Raw genomic sequence first — 19,398 nt, forward strand, 5'->3', positions numbered from 1 at the left:
ACTTTTTTCTGAAATTACGTGAAGAATACAGCTTTGTGGGAACGCTGAGACAAATGATATAAAGAGAAAGGCAGTCCTTGTCTTTAGGAGACATGGTGATGAGTGGTCAAAGTAAAGGGACTTGCCCACGGTCTCACAATATATCAGAAGCAGAGAAAGTGAAAATCCCTCTCTCTTGAGACACCCTTACTACTTGCTTCCCCACAGCGAGGTTCTCTGATGTGCTATAAGCTTCAAATCCTACTACAGTTCAATCATACTGTTTTTTTAAGGGACTCAGCTGAGCAGCATCTCTGAATGAGAAACTTAATCTGCACTGACAAGAGAAAATTACGTTTATTTTTCACAAAGAACATGTTCATCCAAAGGTACTTGCTTCTTATGATTCCAATCTGCATGATTATGTCTCTGCCCGGTGTATAATTAATAGATTAAACTTTGAGTGAAAACCAATTCTTATTTAGATTTCAATTCCCAGAGAACAGAATTAGTAAGGTAAAAAAATAAAATGTCATCAATAAGGTCACAGGCAAGCATGTGAGAAGAAATGATAAGCATTTACACTTTTCAGTTCCCTACCCCTGCTCAGTGTGTTGGCTGAACTGCAAAGCATTAAGGTACCTGTGCAAAGTATGCTATGGTAGAGTGTGGATGCAACTTTAAATACACCAATGCCTTAAAAACAAAGCTTATAAATATCCTTGTACTGCATTCCTTTGCTGGATCTGCACTACTGCAATCTATTGATAGCGGACAGATCAATTAAATATTAAGAAATTGAAAAAAAAAAGAAAAGTCCCCTATTCTTATATATATTCGTGTGTTTTGCTTTATCTGGCATTTCAGGATGCCCTGAGTTTGTGACCTGTTTTGCTAAAGACAAAAAAGTCTAAATGGAGGACTGATTCACTGCTGACACATGAGAAGGGTTGGTTTTGGCTTGCTGCTGACATTAAGAGCCAGGAGTAATTTGACACAAGCTGCTGAAGCCCAATTTAAATTACTTTTATATAACATATTTCATGAAGGGTATCATAAAATCATTTTTAGGGGTATCCATTTTAAATCTAAGGAAAGATAGTAAACTGTGAGAGCAAGATTTAAAGGTGGAGGTAGAAGGTTTGGATGATGGCATGATAAAGAATTTTTAGAAAGAGCAGATGGCCCTCTAAGAGGTATAAGATGATCATGAACAGGACAAGTGTAATGGAGTGGACAGCACACCCACAGCTGGGAAACCCAGAGAAGAAGAGTCTTTGGATATGTATGAAATTTGGAAACTTCTGTGAATAGTGGTAAAATTTGATGACAGAAATAGTGGGGTTTAGTCTTCTCTTCTTTCCGGGAATCTGCATCTTTCAGATAGGATTCTGCCTCCAGATGCACTTGCACTGAATATCTGAAAAAGGAACTGCAGCAAATCAACTGAGGAACCAAAGTACACCTTGTAGTGACAGAAGGAGCAGGGACAAGGTGCAAGGCTTCTACAGGCACTGCAGGAAATACTTGAAAGTACAGGAAGAAGAAGAAGAAAGCCTGCAGGTTGCAGCAAGGTCAGGGTTTCCAATCAGTACACAAAGTGCTCTTAAAGACCAGAAACCAAATGAGATTCCAAATCAGAATTTCACAGATGGCTTTATTAATTACAGACTCAGCTGCAGTCTATATGCAGCCTTCTGATATTTTTAAAATTTGGATATTTGAAATCTGATATTCTACGCGTGAGTCAGATGGGATATGAGCTCAAGGATCTCTCTGTAGGAAGGGAATAATGGACGATGGAATCTTTTGGTGCTGAGTGTAATGGTCGTTAGCACACAAGTATTTTTTTCCTTCATCTCATTGAAAACTAAATGGATTTCAGAAATCATCAAGTCTTTCAGGTGCTTCTGCAGGAGGTAGGATGAAATGCTCATTAATACAGTCCAATGTAACAGTAAATGAAAGCTTTTGACAGATGTTCACAAAGCTGTCTGCTCTACTCTGTCTGGGAACAATTTATCACATCACCATTTTGGCTTCATTTTAGTTTTTTTCTGGATTACAGTAAAGCAGGAGCAGCAGAGTATTTATTCCCTTTGCTGTCTCAACTTGGGGAACTTCTACTGGAATTCATCCCTGAATAATTTCCAAATACTCTTCTGGGGAAGAACTCTGCGCAAGTACATCAAATCACTATGTTAGCAACATTGGATGGAAACCAATTTGCACTTAAAGATAGCCCACACATAGGAAAAGTTTCACCCTGAGGCAACTCTGCAGGCCATGTTAAGCTACCCAAGAGATCATTATGGTCTGGGGTTTCAAATTTCAGATACAGAGTTCTGATGAAGAAGCAGAAGAAAGGCAGTTGAGTTTTATGGCATCATATGGACTTACAAGTTGCTGAAGCTGGAAGTGCTTTTTGTATGACAGTGAAGGAGCAAAGCAAAGTCGAGAACGTTACTGACCTTGTTTCACTGCTAATGAGATATGTAGAGATTTTGCAAGTACAGGAATTTAAACAGTCTACTACTGATGCATTCTTCCCAACAGTGAAAACAAAACTCTTCAGCACGTACTGTACACTGTACTGAAACACACTGAGCTCACTCTCAATACAACAGCTCATTATTTCTATTTTCTTAGCAATTACTTTAAAATGAGAAGAGATCTTGAAAATAATAATTAAAAAAAAAAAGAAAAAAACCCCCATGCTTTCTTCTGTGAGTAACAGATGTCATGTATGACCTGGTTCTTTGCTCAGTGGTTCCAGTGTTCTAATGCTTCACACTGCACTCTGCTGTACCAGCTTCTGCTTTATGGAGATTTGAACAAGGGAAGAAGTGGCTTAGAGGTGTTGAAGTCTCCATCTTTAGTTTCCAAACATAATTCACTGTAAACATCTGAACATTTGACCTGTGTGCCTGTGTTAGAGTAGAAGTGTTCAAGCTGGATACAGAACCAAGCTAATTTATACAGTGTGACACTTGCTCTCACAACTATATTATCTTAATTAATCAAACTGACTTGCTTTAGGCTATATCAGGTAATTTTTACACTCTACTGTAAATATGACTACTTGTAAAATTTTCCCTTTCAATTACAGACATACACTATTTTATCTAACACTTTTTACATCTCTAATAGATGAGCTGTGATTCCTGCAGTGCCAGTTTAACATGTTACCACAGAGTACTGCCAACTTCTCCCCTTCTGCTGAAAGTCACCATCCCCACAACACAGCTGACAAGTACCTGCACTTTAGCTGCTTCAACACAGAACCTGCTCACTTTTGCTGGCAGCTGAATTTAAGTTGCCAGAGAGCAAGAAAGAGCTATCTGAGTCCAGTAGTGCTTTCAACCACTACAAGAGCTTACTGGAATTAATGTGAATCAGAACATTTACTTCCTTACTAGTAGACTACATACATTCAGAAAGACCTGTTTGCATGTACAATGTGTTTTTCTTTAACCTGCAGTCAGCACCAAAGCACTGACTTCATTTGCTTTACTACTGTATATGAAGAAAACCCCCTGCTATGCAGCTGTATAATATTGTTTCTCCTCTCTTTGGCTACTTCCCCCTTTGAGAATATGCTGATAACATCCCTATGAGATAGTGGAAGCAGCAGCATCCTTGTATTATGGACGAAAAAGACCAGAAGGGCAGCAAAGTGAAACAAATTATTAAAGGTTGCACAAAGCTTATACAGAGGAGCCAAGATGTGAATCCTTGTACTAGAGCACACCATCATCTCTGCAGAACATAAGTACTGTGTGTTTCAGGAGTTTCAGAAACTATACATGAAGTGTTTGGAACACAATACTCTTAACTCTCCCTATGGTTCTTGTTTACATGACTCGTGGTTTAATGAGATACTTACTTTTGTAAGAATTCATCAGACCCATAAACACTTAGAAAGCATTCCTCCTGGGCTGGGTATTGATTTGTGCAACGGAGGATCTCTACAATGAAGTCATGAGTGATACAGCCAGCTGTAAATAAAGATAGCAAGAAAAATTAATAGTAGCTTGCTAGAGAATTCCAGGCTAGCTCCTTGAGCAAAGAAAATTAGATTTTTTTTTTTTTGTAAGCCTTAACAACTGCTGCAGACTAGCTCCATCAAGAGGAATTAAATCAAGCCACACTTGATTTTATTATTTTTTAAATTTTTCTTCAAATATTTTACATGTCACTGGATCTATGTCCATTTAGAGGAAATTAGCAATTTGTTAGGTAGCTGCAATGGAGAAGAGATGAGTAACATTCCCAAGAAGAAAGGAAAAGACAAATAGCATTTTATTTTTCTTTTTCATTTTTCTGATTAATATCTTGGTACATTTCCGGTGTACAAACAAGACCTGATGGAGAAGTTGACTCTGTAGCCGCTCATGACACAAGAAGGCTACAGAATTTCACTTGATATTGTTTCTGCCATGCACACCTTTTTAGCCATGACAAAGTGGTAAATTATTACTCAAATGCATTTTATATATATGTAATTTATTATATAAAAATTATTTAATATCTGTATAACCACAAAACAGTATAGACAGAAATACATAATCCCTCTAAATTAGGAAGTTCTATGTCAGTGTGTACAACGTGCTGTTCAGAAATACTCCAGCATTTTGAGATTTTTTTTCCAGAGCTACTTCAGCTTTTCAAGCCATTTTCCAACACTTGCCAATACACTTCCTCTCTGTCCATTTTAGAAGAATTGAGTAAAATTGAAATGAATAGCTGCATAATCTGGATAACATCTGATAGGTTTCATCCTTATGGGCATGCAGAGCACAGTGTACCCACACTGATCCTGCAAGTCTGCCTTTCTCTAGCAGAAGAAAGGGTCTGACTCTTCAGTGAAAAGTCTTCTTTATGTGTATAGAGATGGCTTAACAATGAAAAATAAAGCCTGACTTCCTCCACACAGGCAATTTCATTAGCTTTTCTGTTAACAGTTACAGATAAGGTAGAATTTCCTTTCTGTTTTTCATTTGTGGTATTTCTTTATTCCTTCAAAAGTAGTGGCCATAGGAGCCCTTTCTGGAAGCTTTAAGTGAACTTTGGGATATATAAACGGAAACTACCTACAAATCCTCAGAAAATAAACATGTAAGCCAGCTCTCTGTGTGTTACATAAACATGTAACTTCAGCTTTGTGTGTTGACTAATTTACACTGCTCCAGGTTCAGACACCTGGTTCAAACTGAGTCTAACCAACGAGTTTCACCAGGATTAATGAGGTTCTGAATCACCCATTTGCCCATAGCAGCCAATTCATAGAATAAAACAGAACTGACAGAATAGAAATCTGCTTCAGAGTTGCCATGCTATTATTTTAGAACAAACCAAGAAATATAAAATTGATTTTGTGGGGAAGTTTAAAGGGTTGTGATACTGAAAAAAAACTTCAGAGAACAGATGACATTTTTAGGGGAGGGGTCTGTGACATAAACAAAGCTGAAATAAAACAGAGTTTGTTGCCATAGCTAGCTTACTTTTCGGTTTGGTCATCCCTAGGGAAAAACAAATGTATCAATGGATTTAAAAGCTTCTTCTAAAAATCTTCATTTTCTTTGAAAAACTCTTTTTCGTTTGCTCTGAAAGCCCCTTCAGTTACACGTTTTCTACCAGTTTTATTGGTTTTAAACATTTAGCCCTCTTACAATTTGCTGTTTTAAGCATGGTTGGTTTGACACAAACTGCAGTGCTCTTTGCTAAATTTATACACTTGAGAAAACAAAGAATGACACTGAATCTTGAATTAAAATTGTAACATGCACTTTTCTCAGGTCACTCCTTGGAAAAAATCTGAATCTTGCTAGTATCATTTGCATCCTCTAGGCCCATTCTCCTTTTTTTGCATAACTGAACAATTCTTTATATGAGATGGGGCCAAGAAGTGTACTCCCTCCCTGCACTTCACCCTTATCACTTAGTTGGTAGGAAGTAAGCAAGTATAGGATAGAACTGTTCCTTACATCCCCTTTCAGTTTTAGTTGTGCCTTCTAAAGAGATTTTGTAAATAAAGTTAAGCAGACTGAAAAAAATCAATCTGTAATGTTATATGATAAAACATTTGCCTGTAGTTAAGATTTTTGCTGTACAGGGAACTTCAATGTAGATCCCTTGCCTGGCTGACAGGAGTGTTGGAATTACTACCTTCTGGTCCAAGTGTCCCAAAATCTTCCATGGCATCCACAAAACACTGGTTTGAGATGACACAATCTACTATTTTTCTAGGCTTTCCAGTAAATATGTAGGTGTTCACAAATCAAGCAAGAAAACTTGTAAAGTCTGTAAGTCTTGGCTACCTTACTTATGAAGCTTTTTTTTTTTTAAATATGTGTGACTGACATTCTGTAGAGCTTTGGATTTTCAGCTTTCAACCTGCCACACAAACTAGTACTCAGCCTGTTACAGCCAAATAATTCCTTGACAACTGAAGAAATGATTCAGAAAAAAAAAAAAGACTATCACTTAATGAAACAGCACAGGAAGAGAGAGGAAAGAAGATGTAATTTATTTCAGTTTTGCATATGTTGCAGAAATAAAAATTACCAGAGCTGGAATTAAGATTCTCCCATTCATCAGAGATACAGGATGCACAGGAGTAGTGGCAGCTTTCCACAGTCATCAGTGACAGAATAATCTAGGTTGGGAAGAACCTCAGTAGGTCCATCTATTCCAGCCTCCCCCCCTCCACAGCAGGGTCAACACTGAATTCAGATCAGCTTGTTTAGAGTTTTGTCTTTTTATACCTCAAAAACCTCCAAGGCTGAAGACTCCACAAAGTCCACGAGCTAACTGTTCCAATTAGTAATTATTTCCCTTTATTCGTTCCCCCTAGTTGGAATTTTTCCTTTCATTTGATGACTGATGTACCTTCCCAGACCTGCACACAACCTTGGGTGCAGAGGAGTTTCTGCAGGAACTGCAATTTCTTCAGAGCACTGCGGACTCTTAAGTCTTACATTCAGAAACAGAATCAAGGCTGTGAGAACTTCCAAAACTATATAAGGGCTACCCCTACACTTTAAATTAGGCACAAGTTTAAATTCCTCCTGGATGAAAGTCTGAATGATGGCCCATTTGGGACTGCCAGAATTGACCCTGATTGCAATGAAAGAGAGATCCATCAGCAGAGTTTGATATTTAACATAATATTAATTTTACAGCAAATATACTGAACATGCTTGACAAAGTTTGGACTCAAGACTCCATAAGGTTTGCTCTCTAAATGTCTTTGCAGACAACAAATGCATTTTGTTATCATCTCCTTGGAATTCAGTTGTGGAAGAATATGGACACCTCAATCAATTACCTTGTTGTGTGAGAAGTACAGGAGACGGTGAATAATCTGTCCAAACACTGATTCTGAATTTTGTTCCACCAAGGATATGGTCTGGGAATCTTGTTGTGACACTCCAGATTCTCCCAGTATTTGTCTTCAAGTCAGAAGCAGGATAGGCATGTCTGATCCTGGAAAGAAAATGTGAAGAAACCACGTCTAAATGGGTGTGCATTTTTGATCTCTTTTAAGAATAAAACACAAGTTCTACAAGATACGTGTAAGAATAGTACATAGAGAGTTGTTAGAATAAAATTCTGTGGACAGAAGGGGTAGCAACTCAAACTCTGTTTACATACATTAGTGAGATAACTACCTATCAGATAGCACACATAACTACATCTTTTACTTCTATGAAAACCATCAGTAAAATCTTCGTGAGCTTGACAGCATCACTGCTGAGTTTGATCTCAGTGAAACCAAAAGGAGTTTAAACAGAGACTTCAGCGTACACTGAGCACAGTAGAAATAATGGTGCTCAAATATGTACTTAAATAACTGAGTATTAACATAAAACTAACTAAGGGCACATGCTGTCACTAGGACAGCTACTCAAAATGAATACAGGAACATGTATTCCTATGCAAAACCTTTAGCAGTCTCTATTTTCACAATTCTCTCAAATCCAATCTGAAATCCTCATTACCAAAACCCTGAGTATTTCTATAAATGTCTGTACAGCACAGTAACTCTTACAGTCATTGAGTCTCTCTGATATACCATTACCTATAAAATATACTGCCCTTTCTCCTTCCAATTATCATAGACTTGCAGAAACTAATTCCTCCTGAGGTACCATTTCCTAATGAACACTGGTCACAGGTATTATGTCTGTCATCTGAGATTCAATTTGCTTTTTAAGTAAATACACCTTGCAGCTGCAGGTAAGGGTACATATTGTACCCTTCACATTCACTAATTGGTCTGAATATTTAATAGCTAAACTTGAATATCCTGTATTAAGCATACTGCATTCTCTTTCGTTAGTTCAAGAAGCATTTTCTAGCTTCTGAGTTGGCAGGGCTTTATACCATCTCTGATTACGGTGTATTTTGAACTATGGTTGGTTCTCTCACCTAAAGGTCTTCATTTCTATGTTACCCTCTCCTCAGAGTTGCTGTCCAAGTCTCTTAACCATATGAACTACTCTTATGTGCCATCTGTTTCTACAGTATGAGAAGGAAAAAAAAAAAAGCCCAGGCTTCCAATATTAATAATCCAGTGAAGTAGCCCATTTCTTATAATGAAAAACCAGGGGGCATGATGCTTCAGTGGGGTAGGAGGAAATGAGGTTTGACAAGAGAACCTCCAGTACAAGGTAGATTTACACTCATTGTTAAAACCCATTATACTACAGAGGCAGTTTGCATGACCTACGTAGCTGATGTCGGTCTATTTTCTTTGTGTGCAAGGTACATATAAAACTTTCTCCTATCACCAAATTCACTCTTGTAAGCTGTTTCTGTAAGAAGGCCAAGGACTCAGGAAGGTTGGAAACTTCACTACCTTTTCTCCAGCATCAAATCAACAGGCTGTGTACACACATGGGACATGACTCACCTCCTCAACTTACTGACAGTCACTTCAAAACTAAGCAAACCTCACCTCCTTCCCTACCCACACACTGCTTATATTTTAGGATAATGTGGGGACACATATTTGCTTTTCATGATTTTTCAGTTGAAAATGCATTCAGTTTCAGAAAGTGTTGCTCATTTACCGCCATCTACTCTTTTCACGTGATTAAAGGGATTCTGGCCTGAGCAGGTGAGCAAAACATGCCCATTGCAAAACTTGGAAAGTTGAGGTCTTCCAAAGCATAGCTAAACTATTATGCAAGTATTACATGAAGAAAATCTTGTGCTATTTGCTTTCTTGTTGTGCTGCAACAATTCAGTGTATATGGAAAGTACTAACATTTATAGGGATTTGCTATTTCACAGCATTTCAAAACACGATGTATTTCTCAGTGGTGCAGAGCCCATCCTTGAAGACAGTGGGAGGTGGAGGAAACTCTGCATTTTGCAGCACTGAACCCTGAGACTATTGGCTTGGCATCTTCTGGTATCAAACTCACTTCAGGGCATATTCTGAAGCCACCCATGGATGAATGCTCACTATTGCTAGTTCATGGCTGTAGAAGTAACCTGATAAAGTGATTTTGCAGACTGATTTACAGTGATGTACAACCAAATGTTCCAATTATAGATGTCTACCTGTACCAGTATTACCTAGAGAAAAACATGATGGGTTTCTGTTTGAGTTACATGCTGGAGCTACAAGTAGGCATGACACAGAGTTTGAATTATACATCTTGCCTCTGACATATGAAACTGCCAGCAATTGAGATTCATTGGGGACCTTGAGCATCCTTCCAAGGATGTTCATTTGGCAAGACCGAGTTTGTAAGTTATTTGAAAATTTATGACATTTTTTTGGTCTTTTGGTTGCTGCGACATTTTCTCCTAAACATGTTTTTCTGTTTATTTAATAGAAGAAAAGCAAAGGTTGTTCTTATTTTCATTTTAAGAGTATTTGCTCATGATGCACAAGAAACAAATTCCTGTAAATCAGCAATGTTTTATTTCTATTTATCTTTTAGCCCTGTAAATAAACCCATTTATTCAAAAATCAATAGAAAGCTTTTTCTATAATTAGAATGTTTAGACATTAAAAAAAATCTGAAAATCTGAGATGAAAGCTGTCATGTGAAATGTGCCTTCATGCATCTGATGGTAGAAGAATTGGGTTGGAGTTCAGCCTGACAAACTGTGGAAAAGTAGAAAACTGAGATGTATGTGACTGAGTATATTTTGAAGCTGACCATCCACCCCATATAAATATATAATATATTCACTGTTAATTTCACTGCAACATCAAACTAGGTTTTTTGGTTGAATTTTTTTTTTCCCCTTCTTTTAAGGGAAGCAGGCTTGGCTGACCTTGAATAAAATCAATTCATTAAGATCTAATAAAAAAAAAAAAGCAGCTCTCTATTTTCCAGCTACTCTTCTGGGGAGAAAAGCATGCATTTGTGCTAACAACTTGACACTGTGATCAGTGAGTATCTACAAAGGAAAATGAATCTGCACAGATGGTCTAAAAACTCGTATTTCTTAGCGTGTTTGGATTTCAACACAATTTCTTTTTCTGAAGAAGATTAAGAAAGTAAAAAAGGTTCTATCTCATTGAGCCAGGCTATAAACTGTAACGGTAAACAATAATTAAAGGAGGTTTTTGTCACTTGCTTAGTCTCACTTTTCATCATGACAGGAGGCAGTAATTCTGTTCTCGGTCAGTTCCTCCAACTCTTTTTCCTGCTCTGAGCTACACAGCCACTAATATTGTCCAAAACAACGACAGAAAATAGGATCTTAAGTTTTATACACTATAAGCCATCAACACTAAAGAGTTAAATGTACTTATCACTGATAAAAGGGACAGTTAAGAGAGAAAATATTTTTTGAACTAACATTCCTTTGTGTATTTTAATCTTTAAACCAAAATTAGAAGTGTTTCATTATTTAAGTAGATACTGGAATTATGGCATTGTTTAGAAATGCAGAGTGTGGTGGGTTTACCTTGGGTGGATGCCAGGTGCCCATCAAGCTGCAGGGACAGGTGGAGAAAATAAGATGGAAAAAACCCTCCTGGGTCAAGATAAAGCAGTTTAATAAAAGCAAAAGCAAAGGCCACATATGGAAATGAAGGGAAACAAAATATTTATCCTCTACTTCCCATCAGCAGGCAATGTTCAGCCCCTTTCCAGGAAGAAGGGCTTCAGACAAATGTAATAACAGATTCTGTTGTCATCACCCCTCCTCTCTTCCTCTTCCTTTGTCTCAGCTTCTACTGTTGAGTAGACATCACATGTTAATGAATTACATGTCTGATCAGTTTTCCTCCTGGCTATGTCTCCTCCCAAGAACTTGCCCACTCCCAGCCTCCTGGTGAAGGGGGAATGTTGGAGAGATAGCCTTGATGCTGTGGAACACTCAGCAGTAGCCAAAACACTGGTGTTTTATCCACACCTTTCTAGCTGCCAAGGCACAGCCCAGCTCTATGACAGCTGCTATGGGGAAAATTTACTTCATCTCATTCAGACTTTATACACAGGGATAACCAATCCAATTAATATAAATAAGTGAAATGTGATAGTTTGCTGAATGAAGTTTTTTTCATTACTTACTTCTCCACTGTGTTGCAAAAACCAACTGTATTTTCGTTACTTCCTTGATATGCTTCAACCAGCTGGATAGACCAACCTGCATCCTAAAAATACCAAAGAAGAGGCAGAGCTCTGTTATATAGATATCAGAAGCAGGATCATGAGGTTAACCTTGCATTTGGTTCCATGAGAGCTACCTTTCATACTTTATCATGCTTCCCCTGACTTGACGGAGTTCTAAATAAACACAAATGACCCCATTTTGACTGCACTCTAAATGCTTTCAGAGAAAAAAATCACAGTCACAAAGCATCAGCTACACCGGGTAACAACAGTTTTTCCTCTCCATGCAGAACATAAGGAATTATAAAGCTTTCAAAATTCACCTAGTGTCAGAGCACAAATAACTCTAAATGCAGAAGTTGTATGTTGAGTGTACAAAAGGGAGAAGGGGCAAACTGAAGCTTATGCTGCAGTGCGTTTTAGTCCTTATTTTCTCTTCTTATGGCCTGCCCAGAAGCTCAGGATCCCCTCAAACTCCATGAACCTTTCATGCAAGTCCCTAAGACAGATAATAGGAAGCCAGTGTATTCTGTTGAACATGAAAAATCCCCAGATGTTTTCTGTGCTCTTTGGAGAGCAGAGGTCTGAGCCTCTATTTTGGGTCAGAGAACCCCTTTGTCTGTTTGCCATAGAATCCTTCAGTCAGAACATCACCTCCAGGAAAGAACTTAATACTATTATATCTGCAAACCCATTCTGTTGTAGGTAGAGATATACACAAGGCTTAACTGTGTAAGAGTTTTTAAAGCCTTTCAGAAAGAGAAGCAACTAATAACATGTCACAGAGGAGGAAACTGAGATACGGCAAAAGATTTATTTTATGATTTTAGTAATAAAAGTATAGAAATTTATAATCATCATAATAACTAATAAACAGAATTTAAGGTTCTTTTTGGCTGGACAAGGAAGCACAACATGCATGAAAAGATGCTGGGGGAAATATTATATGATCACATTATTACACACTATTTTTCAACAGGACTTGAGCCTCCACTCATTGCAAATATCTGAAAGTGAGCAATGAATGAAACAGAATTGTGTACCGAGAGAACTGATGACAACAGGGATGAAGTAACAGAATGCATTCCTTGATGGCTGGATTCTATCTTTTTGAATCCACAGATTTCTCACCTTATGCTAATCAAGTCATCTGAACCATCTTTCCCAAATACGAACACTAATTGTGTATTTCTCCTTTCTGGAGCACGGAAAACAAAATCATGAAGTTTGGTCTGATAATTGGACTTGGGTGAAGATCTCAGTCTTCTTAGTAACTCTGAAAACATTAGCTTCTAAAACCAGGTTCTAAATAAACAGATAAATATATTACTTTTTAGGCTATATTTCAGTTTTCTTTCTAATATAGAAAAAACAGAATCTCCTTTCACCAGGATATTATAAAGAGAGTTTACTATTTTTGAACATCTGACCTGGTGATGACAAGACCAGAGAAATTCAGTGTTTCCTTTATTATGGACATATTTTGATTAGCACACATTAAATAAAGCCCAGGGCCATACAACTGCATCCAAGAGCTAAGGATCAGAATGACAGTACAATTTCAGCAATGTGAATGTTTTATCTTGCCTGCCTAGGACCTATCTCAATTCTAACCTCCAAGTATTCTTTCCATTTCATTCTGCAATCTTGCTTCTTATCTCCTACTACTTGGATGCATCACTTACTCATCCTGGACCTCACAAATCCAATCTGTGCTCATTCCTTCTTTCGCTGTCATGTTCCACTTTTCCAACTACTCTGACAGTCTTCACTTGGCATCAGGTCTGTCACCCCACAGCACTTCTTGCCTTTTACAAAACTCCCAGTAGCAATGAGTTACTACTTTACAAGCTGTTTTTTAATTTTCCCTCTTTCAATTTTCTTTCACTTTTATTTTCCCTTATCATCTCAAAGTTCAGCTGCCATCCCCTTGCCTTGGCTCTCTTTCTATCCTGACATGGTTGTTTCTCCCTGAAGGAATTCCTGTGACCACACTGATTTTTATGCTACAAATCAATTCTCTCCTCTCTCCCATTTCTTCCTCTCCTCACTAAACAGCTCAAATACTTCCCTGACTTAATCAAATCCTCCCACACATTTGATTGTAGTCGCCCTTGACTCATTCCTCTCCTCTTCCCTCCTCTATAATTCTCCCCTCCTCCGTCACAGAAGCACTTGTGCCTGTTTTGATATGCCTGCTTCCTGTAGCACCTCTTCTTCCCATACTACAATTTAATCTCCTCCTGCTCATTTGTATCCCACTATTTTCTACTCTTCTCATGAGAGGGCTTGTTCTTTTCATCATGATGTCAGCATGCTTTAGTTTTTCTCTCAAAAGTAAAATGCAACAATAGCCTTTTGTCTCTCCACCTATTCATCCCCTCCTCTTTTGTATTCATCACTGAAATTCCAAAATGTGGTGCACAGGATTAGTCTTAAGAGTTCCTGTCCTCAGATATATTTCCCCCTGCTGCCTCCCCATCTGTCTGGGCCTGCATATGTTTACTTCTATAGTTCTCTCTATTCACAGACACAGAAGCAAGTCAATCAAGTGTCTCTTCCCCTTTGTTTTAAGATATTGTGATCACTGAGAACTAAAAGCAGAAGGTAAACCTAAACTGTCTTTTAATATTCATGGTGCAGAGGTATCCTGTAGGCTATTTCAGGATTCCTATAATGACTCAGAAAGTTAACAAGGACTGGAGGAAAGGGTGGATTTATCATTTTCTTTTTCCTTCTCTATGTCAGGATTTTGAAAGAAAGAAAATGAGGACAGGTATAACATCAGAGAGTCATGGGAATCCCATAAGACATGGTTGTTAAAAATGGCAAAATCGCAAACAGAGCTATGAATACCTGATGGAAGAGGAAAAAAGATAAAGGATTTGCCTCAAAAAGACAGTTCTAAGAGTGTGTGTTGTAGGATCCAGCTTCCACAGTTATAGTAGACACATCTATTTTTAGAAAATAATTATATTTCCACATGTAAGTGCATGCAGAACATGGTGAAGGCAGGAAATGGCATGTTTCATCTGTCAGGATCAGAACATGTCAGCTGAATCAGACACAGAGACAATCATCTGGCTCAACAAAAGAAACAGATTCAGCATAATGTATTGTTATTTAGAATCTCAGGTTTCATGTCAGACCATAAAGATTTGTCATCTTACCTCTTTCAAACCCATCTTACTCTACATTTTTGTACTTATCCTTCTGTGGTAATTTTATGGTTCAGTGAGTCAAAAAATGAGCCTACTGGAGCATTCTAGACCATAATCTAGATTCTCTTCTGGTGCAAAATGCTTTTGCTTCCCCCGAGGCATAAATGTTTTATTTTTCATATGGTCTTTAAATTAAGTGCTTCTAATCGATGTTGCAACAGTGTGAGTGAATACACAAAGTACAAGGACACAAACAAGAACAAAAAATTTTAAGGACTGTTAATATAAGCAAATTTCAATACCTCTCTGTGATGTCCAGAGCCATGGGGCCAAGCAGGCCCTATGTTGCATCTTCTGGAAGTGTTGGTTAAACAAGTTTCCCCAATTCCACTTTCATGTCTCTCTTCTTGTCCAAATGGACGGCTGTCTAAGGAAATGGGACATTGAGCATCTATGTTGTTAAAGCCTATCGGAAAACTTGGACTTGTGTTGCCTCTTTCCACAGCTGAACCAAAGACATTTGTGACTGAATTTACACTACTCCCCCCATAGAGTTCCCTCTCTTGACTGTAGGGATAGGGATCCACTGGAGAGAAGCTTCTGTAATCAGACAGCAAATAAGATCTGAATCCAACCGTGGGTGACACTGTGCCTTGCTGCCAGTGAGAGACAGGATTTTCAGGGTAAAGTTCTCCATAAGCAACTAGAGGCTGACCATAAAAATGCTGGCCAGGTACATTCAGACCAAAGACATCTGATGGGGAAAAGATTTCTTCATGATGATGTGAATGTGATGAACCATAAAAAAAAAATTCATTGCTGACTTCATCAACTATTCGATCAAATCCTAGAGGGATCTCTCCAACAGAACCAGGATGGTACACTGGGTAAGATGCTTGGTTCCCAGTCTGTCCTTTATGGAATTCATCATGTGAGAAAGGCACCCTTCCAAAGTATGCCATGGTTGATTCTTCTTTTCAGTCTTATTAATCTTTGGGAAAGTCTCATAACAGTTCCAAGGTCAAGAGAGCAGTGTTCAGAACTGGAGCTACACACCACTGAAATGAAGCACGAAATAAAAGTTAAATCCCAAAATATCTAATATTAGGAAAGCAGTACATTGCAATATATTTTTTTGCTTTAGAGCTTTATCCACAGGGTGGAAATATTTTCTTCATGTAGAGCCTGAATCTTCTTTTGCCTGATCCTTATTTCCAGACATATTTTAGTTATTACTAATGTTATTGCTATTATTAAATAATAGTAAGAAATAATAACAAAATAATACTATTATTTTTATTATCCTTGACTCCTAAATAATAACAGGATGCCTGAAACAACTGATCTAAATATTAAGATACTAATTCTGACAAACATTAAAAAAAATCTCTGTGTTTCTTCCATTATTTTTACACTTGGATAGCACACAATGCAGGGACACAAAACAAGCAGTTAGGAAAGTTTTGTATTAATAGTTGTCAGTTTCATTCACATCTTCCTTGTGCCTCAAATTTCTTCATATTCTACTACTTTTTATCTTAGTGTAATAACGTGAAGAACGTTAAGAGAACATAGAAGACATGGACCTCCAATTAATATTCAAAACACTCCAGCCCAAAAGCTTAGATATGGCACATAGAAGAGGGGGGAAAAAAAGATAAATAAATCAATTTCAGCCTTTTTTGTTCCTTTGTTTTACAAAACAGATTTATCTTCAAAGCCCCAGGCCGTATCTTCTTTAGTAAATTAGCAGGCAAGGGCATGAGCTTCTGCAGCAGCTCACCATCATTCATGCTGTTACCAGCAAACTTCCTGACCTAATTCTGGCATGTGCCAAGTACTCCTCTGGTTCAGATGGGCAGTATGTACTGGACACTGCTGTCAGCAGGCATGAGAGTATCTCTTTTTTTAGGAAGGGAGTTTAGTTCTAGAGCCACAATCTATTCTGGGCCACTGGCCCTCAAGGCCTTGGCCTGTTTTATTTACTGATACAAATGTAGCTTAAAAAACACAGATGACACAGAACAGCAATACTACATACACTGTTGTGCTGGAGTACTTTATCACACAAACAAAAGAGAAACATCTGATTTAATAATTCAATAAAAAATGTATTCCCTAGCAGGAAAAGAAAAAGCTATTGAGATAAAAAGTGTGCTCAGAAATTGCTAAAGCTTAGCTCCACAAATAGCTTTTCCATTATGTCTCCAAGATACTGTATTAGTTCAGATAATAGCACCTTGTAATGAAAATCTATGTTACAACAGAAAGTAGACACACAATTTTATTTATTTTTGTTTCATTTTTAAGTCAAACTCCAGGTGACATAAGCTTCTGTCACCCACAGTGGGGAACGAAAAGTGAAATGAAAACTTAAATAGGCTGAAATGAAATCTCCAACTTAGAAGCTGAACTACTCTTTCAAGAACTCAGCTTAGTAATTCCATGTGTTGCATGCTTTGGTTTGCTTTAACCACATTGAAAAAAAGAAGGGCATTTATGAAATTACGCTACACCAGGTAACCAAAATGACAGACACCATTTTGATTTGTGATCTAAACTTCAATTACAGTCTTTTCACCTTTCTCTGAGAGCGAACCCTAAAGTTTAACGTGTCTTTAGATAAAGATGACACCAGTTTTTCAGAAATAAAAAGAATAGAAACAGGAATTTTTGGTATGAAATTTTTCCCATTTACAACTTCCCGTTTCATTTCTACAGCAGGTAAATATAAGAAGGGAAAAAAAAAAAAAGGAAAGGATATAGTCATTTAATCAAGAAGTCTAAGGTCTCATCTTCCTTCAAAAAGCTTGGCTACCTGAAGACTATAATTGAGGCATAGAAAATATAATACCTTTTCCAACCTTTCAACTCTTTATAAAATATTTTGTTTACATTTTAAACAAATTCTGTTAATGGTGACACATAAAGGCCTAACAGCCAACCTTGGTCATTCACCACTAAGGCTCCATCTACTCCTCTGCAACAGAGAAATATTCACACACACAGAGCCCACCTCCACCTGACTATCAGTGCTTATCTCCTGTGCTCTCCATACTGTTCAGGAGAACGATTGCCTCCCGGTTTTGTCTTTAAAAGCACAAAGTTTAGCTACAGTGCCAAAGGCTGGTCCGTGTATTCTGCCTCCCTTTTCTCCTCGCTGGGTTGGGAAGCTCACATGAGCAATGGGAAGATTGCACAACTGCCTCCCTCTCCCAGCCTGGATCAGGGCAGAGGAAGGGCCTGGCAGGGAGCAGACACTCATAGAGCATTGTTTGTCTGTTTCATGTAGGTTTGTGTTTAAAACTAACCATTTAGACTGGGATCTCAGCGTGCCACGGTGTAAATCTCAGTGGTTTAAGGTTTACTTGTTAGTTCAGTCAGAACAACCAGGCTCTGCATTAGGGTCAGCTCCTGATCTTTTTCCAAGCAGCGTACAAAATTCAGGAAATTAATTGGCTCTTTGCCTGTCACTATTACATCATTTGGATCACACAAAGTGCATTGATAAAGACAAATTTTCAAAAATACCTAATGAGGAAAAATTGATATGTTTTTTAAAAAAACCCCAAACCCAAAAAACAACCAACCTAAGTTTTTAATTTTCTATGCCTTGTGATTTCTGAATTCACATTTTGGAGGATTTGACTTCCTCCTACAGCTATGAACCCTCCTTCTCCTTTTAAATGACAGCTGCATTTTCACATAACCATGTGGTTCTGTGATCAGGGGTTTTAAGAGAGAATCTCAACAAGCATTCTGAAATACTCACTACAAACCAAGAGACTTGAAAGCAACACACAGTGCTCACAACATGTGAGCCATCCAAGCACATGACAATACTTCCTAGACTTCAGCATGCACATGCATTCCACAAAGCCTGGCGCATGCTGGGCGCACTTTTCCATTTTACTGGAGCCCAGGAGGAGACGATTGGGCCACTTGCTAAGTGGTAAGAATTATCTGTTGCAACTTCTTACCTGAAACACATAATTTGTTTGAAGAATATTCAGTCTCCTGTGTTTTCCTGCTCACAGAAACATTTAGATGACCTATGTGCTTTCAGTATCAAGGGGGTGTAACTTTTACATCAGAAGCTTTCCTTCCTGTTTAACCGGTTTACTAGGGTGATGATTCTTTCCCAAGTCTTCCTTCAGGGAAAACTGAAACAGCAGTAACAATAAAAGGTAACACCTAACACCTTATCTGTTCCCTTTCTCAATTTGGGAACCCAATCATTTCTTTATTTTTTTTTTTTTTATTTTTAACAGAGTGGTAGATGATCTCATTTGCAGTACAAGTTTCAAACATGCTTAAAACAACAACTTCACTGAGGGAAAGACTTGCCTCTTAGGAAGACTTCTGCACAAGAACAGGATTCAAAAACTTTACTCCATCTTCACAGAGCTTCCATCTGTCTGTGCTGGTGGCACATGCTCTGAAAGGAGCCCCCAGCTTCACTCACGGGAGAAGGGGATGGGACAGACCTTAGATGGCAGAGAGGCCTTCTGGCTTTGGCTCCTCAGCACACAGAGCTGGGGTAGTCTGAAGGGGGAAGAACCTCTCTTAAGATGGGATATTTCTCAGGGACTAATGAGGATTTGGCCCTCCACACAGGCTTGGGTTAAGAGCTGGAGTAAACACAGCACTGGTCACATACTTCTTCCCAG

At 38.1% G+C, this 19,398-nt stretch overlaps 1 protein-coding gene across 1 annotated transcript in view; it reads right to left on the bottom strand.

Moving 5' to 3' along the window:
• The window catches only part of PIK3C2G (phosphatidylinositol-4-phosphate 3-kinase catalytic subunit type 2 gamma), a 195,708-nt gene extending 180,018 nt beyond the window's left edge, over positions 1 to 15,690 (bottom strand). Inside the window, exons 1-4 of the mRNA XM_050324986.1 lie at positions 15,031 to 15,690; positions 11,526 to 11,608; positions 7,310 to 7,467; positions 3,866 to 3,977 (exon numbers count right to left, since the gene is read on the bottom strand). Coding sequence (XP_050180943.1) covers positions 3,866 to 3,977; positions 7,310 to 7,467; positions 11,526 to 11,608; positions 15,031 to 15,690 — 1,013 coding nt within the window. The remainder of the gene's footprint in view (positions 1 to 3,865; positions 3,978 to 7,309; positions 7,468 to 11,525; positions 11,609 to 15,030) is intronic.
• Positions 15,691 to 19,398: the final 3,708 nt, after the last annotated feature.

Source organism: Myiozetetes cayanensis, unplaced genomic scaffold (assembly GCF_022539395.1).
Source record: "Myiozetetes cayanensis isolate MyiCay16 unplaced genomic scaffold, myiCay2020 scf3, whole genome shotgun sequence".
NCBI classification, from domain to species: domain Eukaryota; kingdom Metazoa; phylum Chordata; class Aves; order Passeriformes; family Tyrannidae; genus Myiozetetes; species Myiozetetes cayanensis.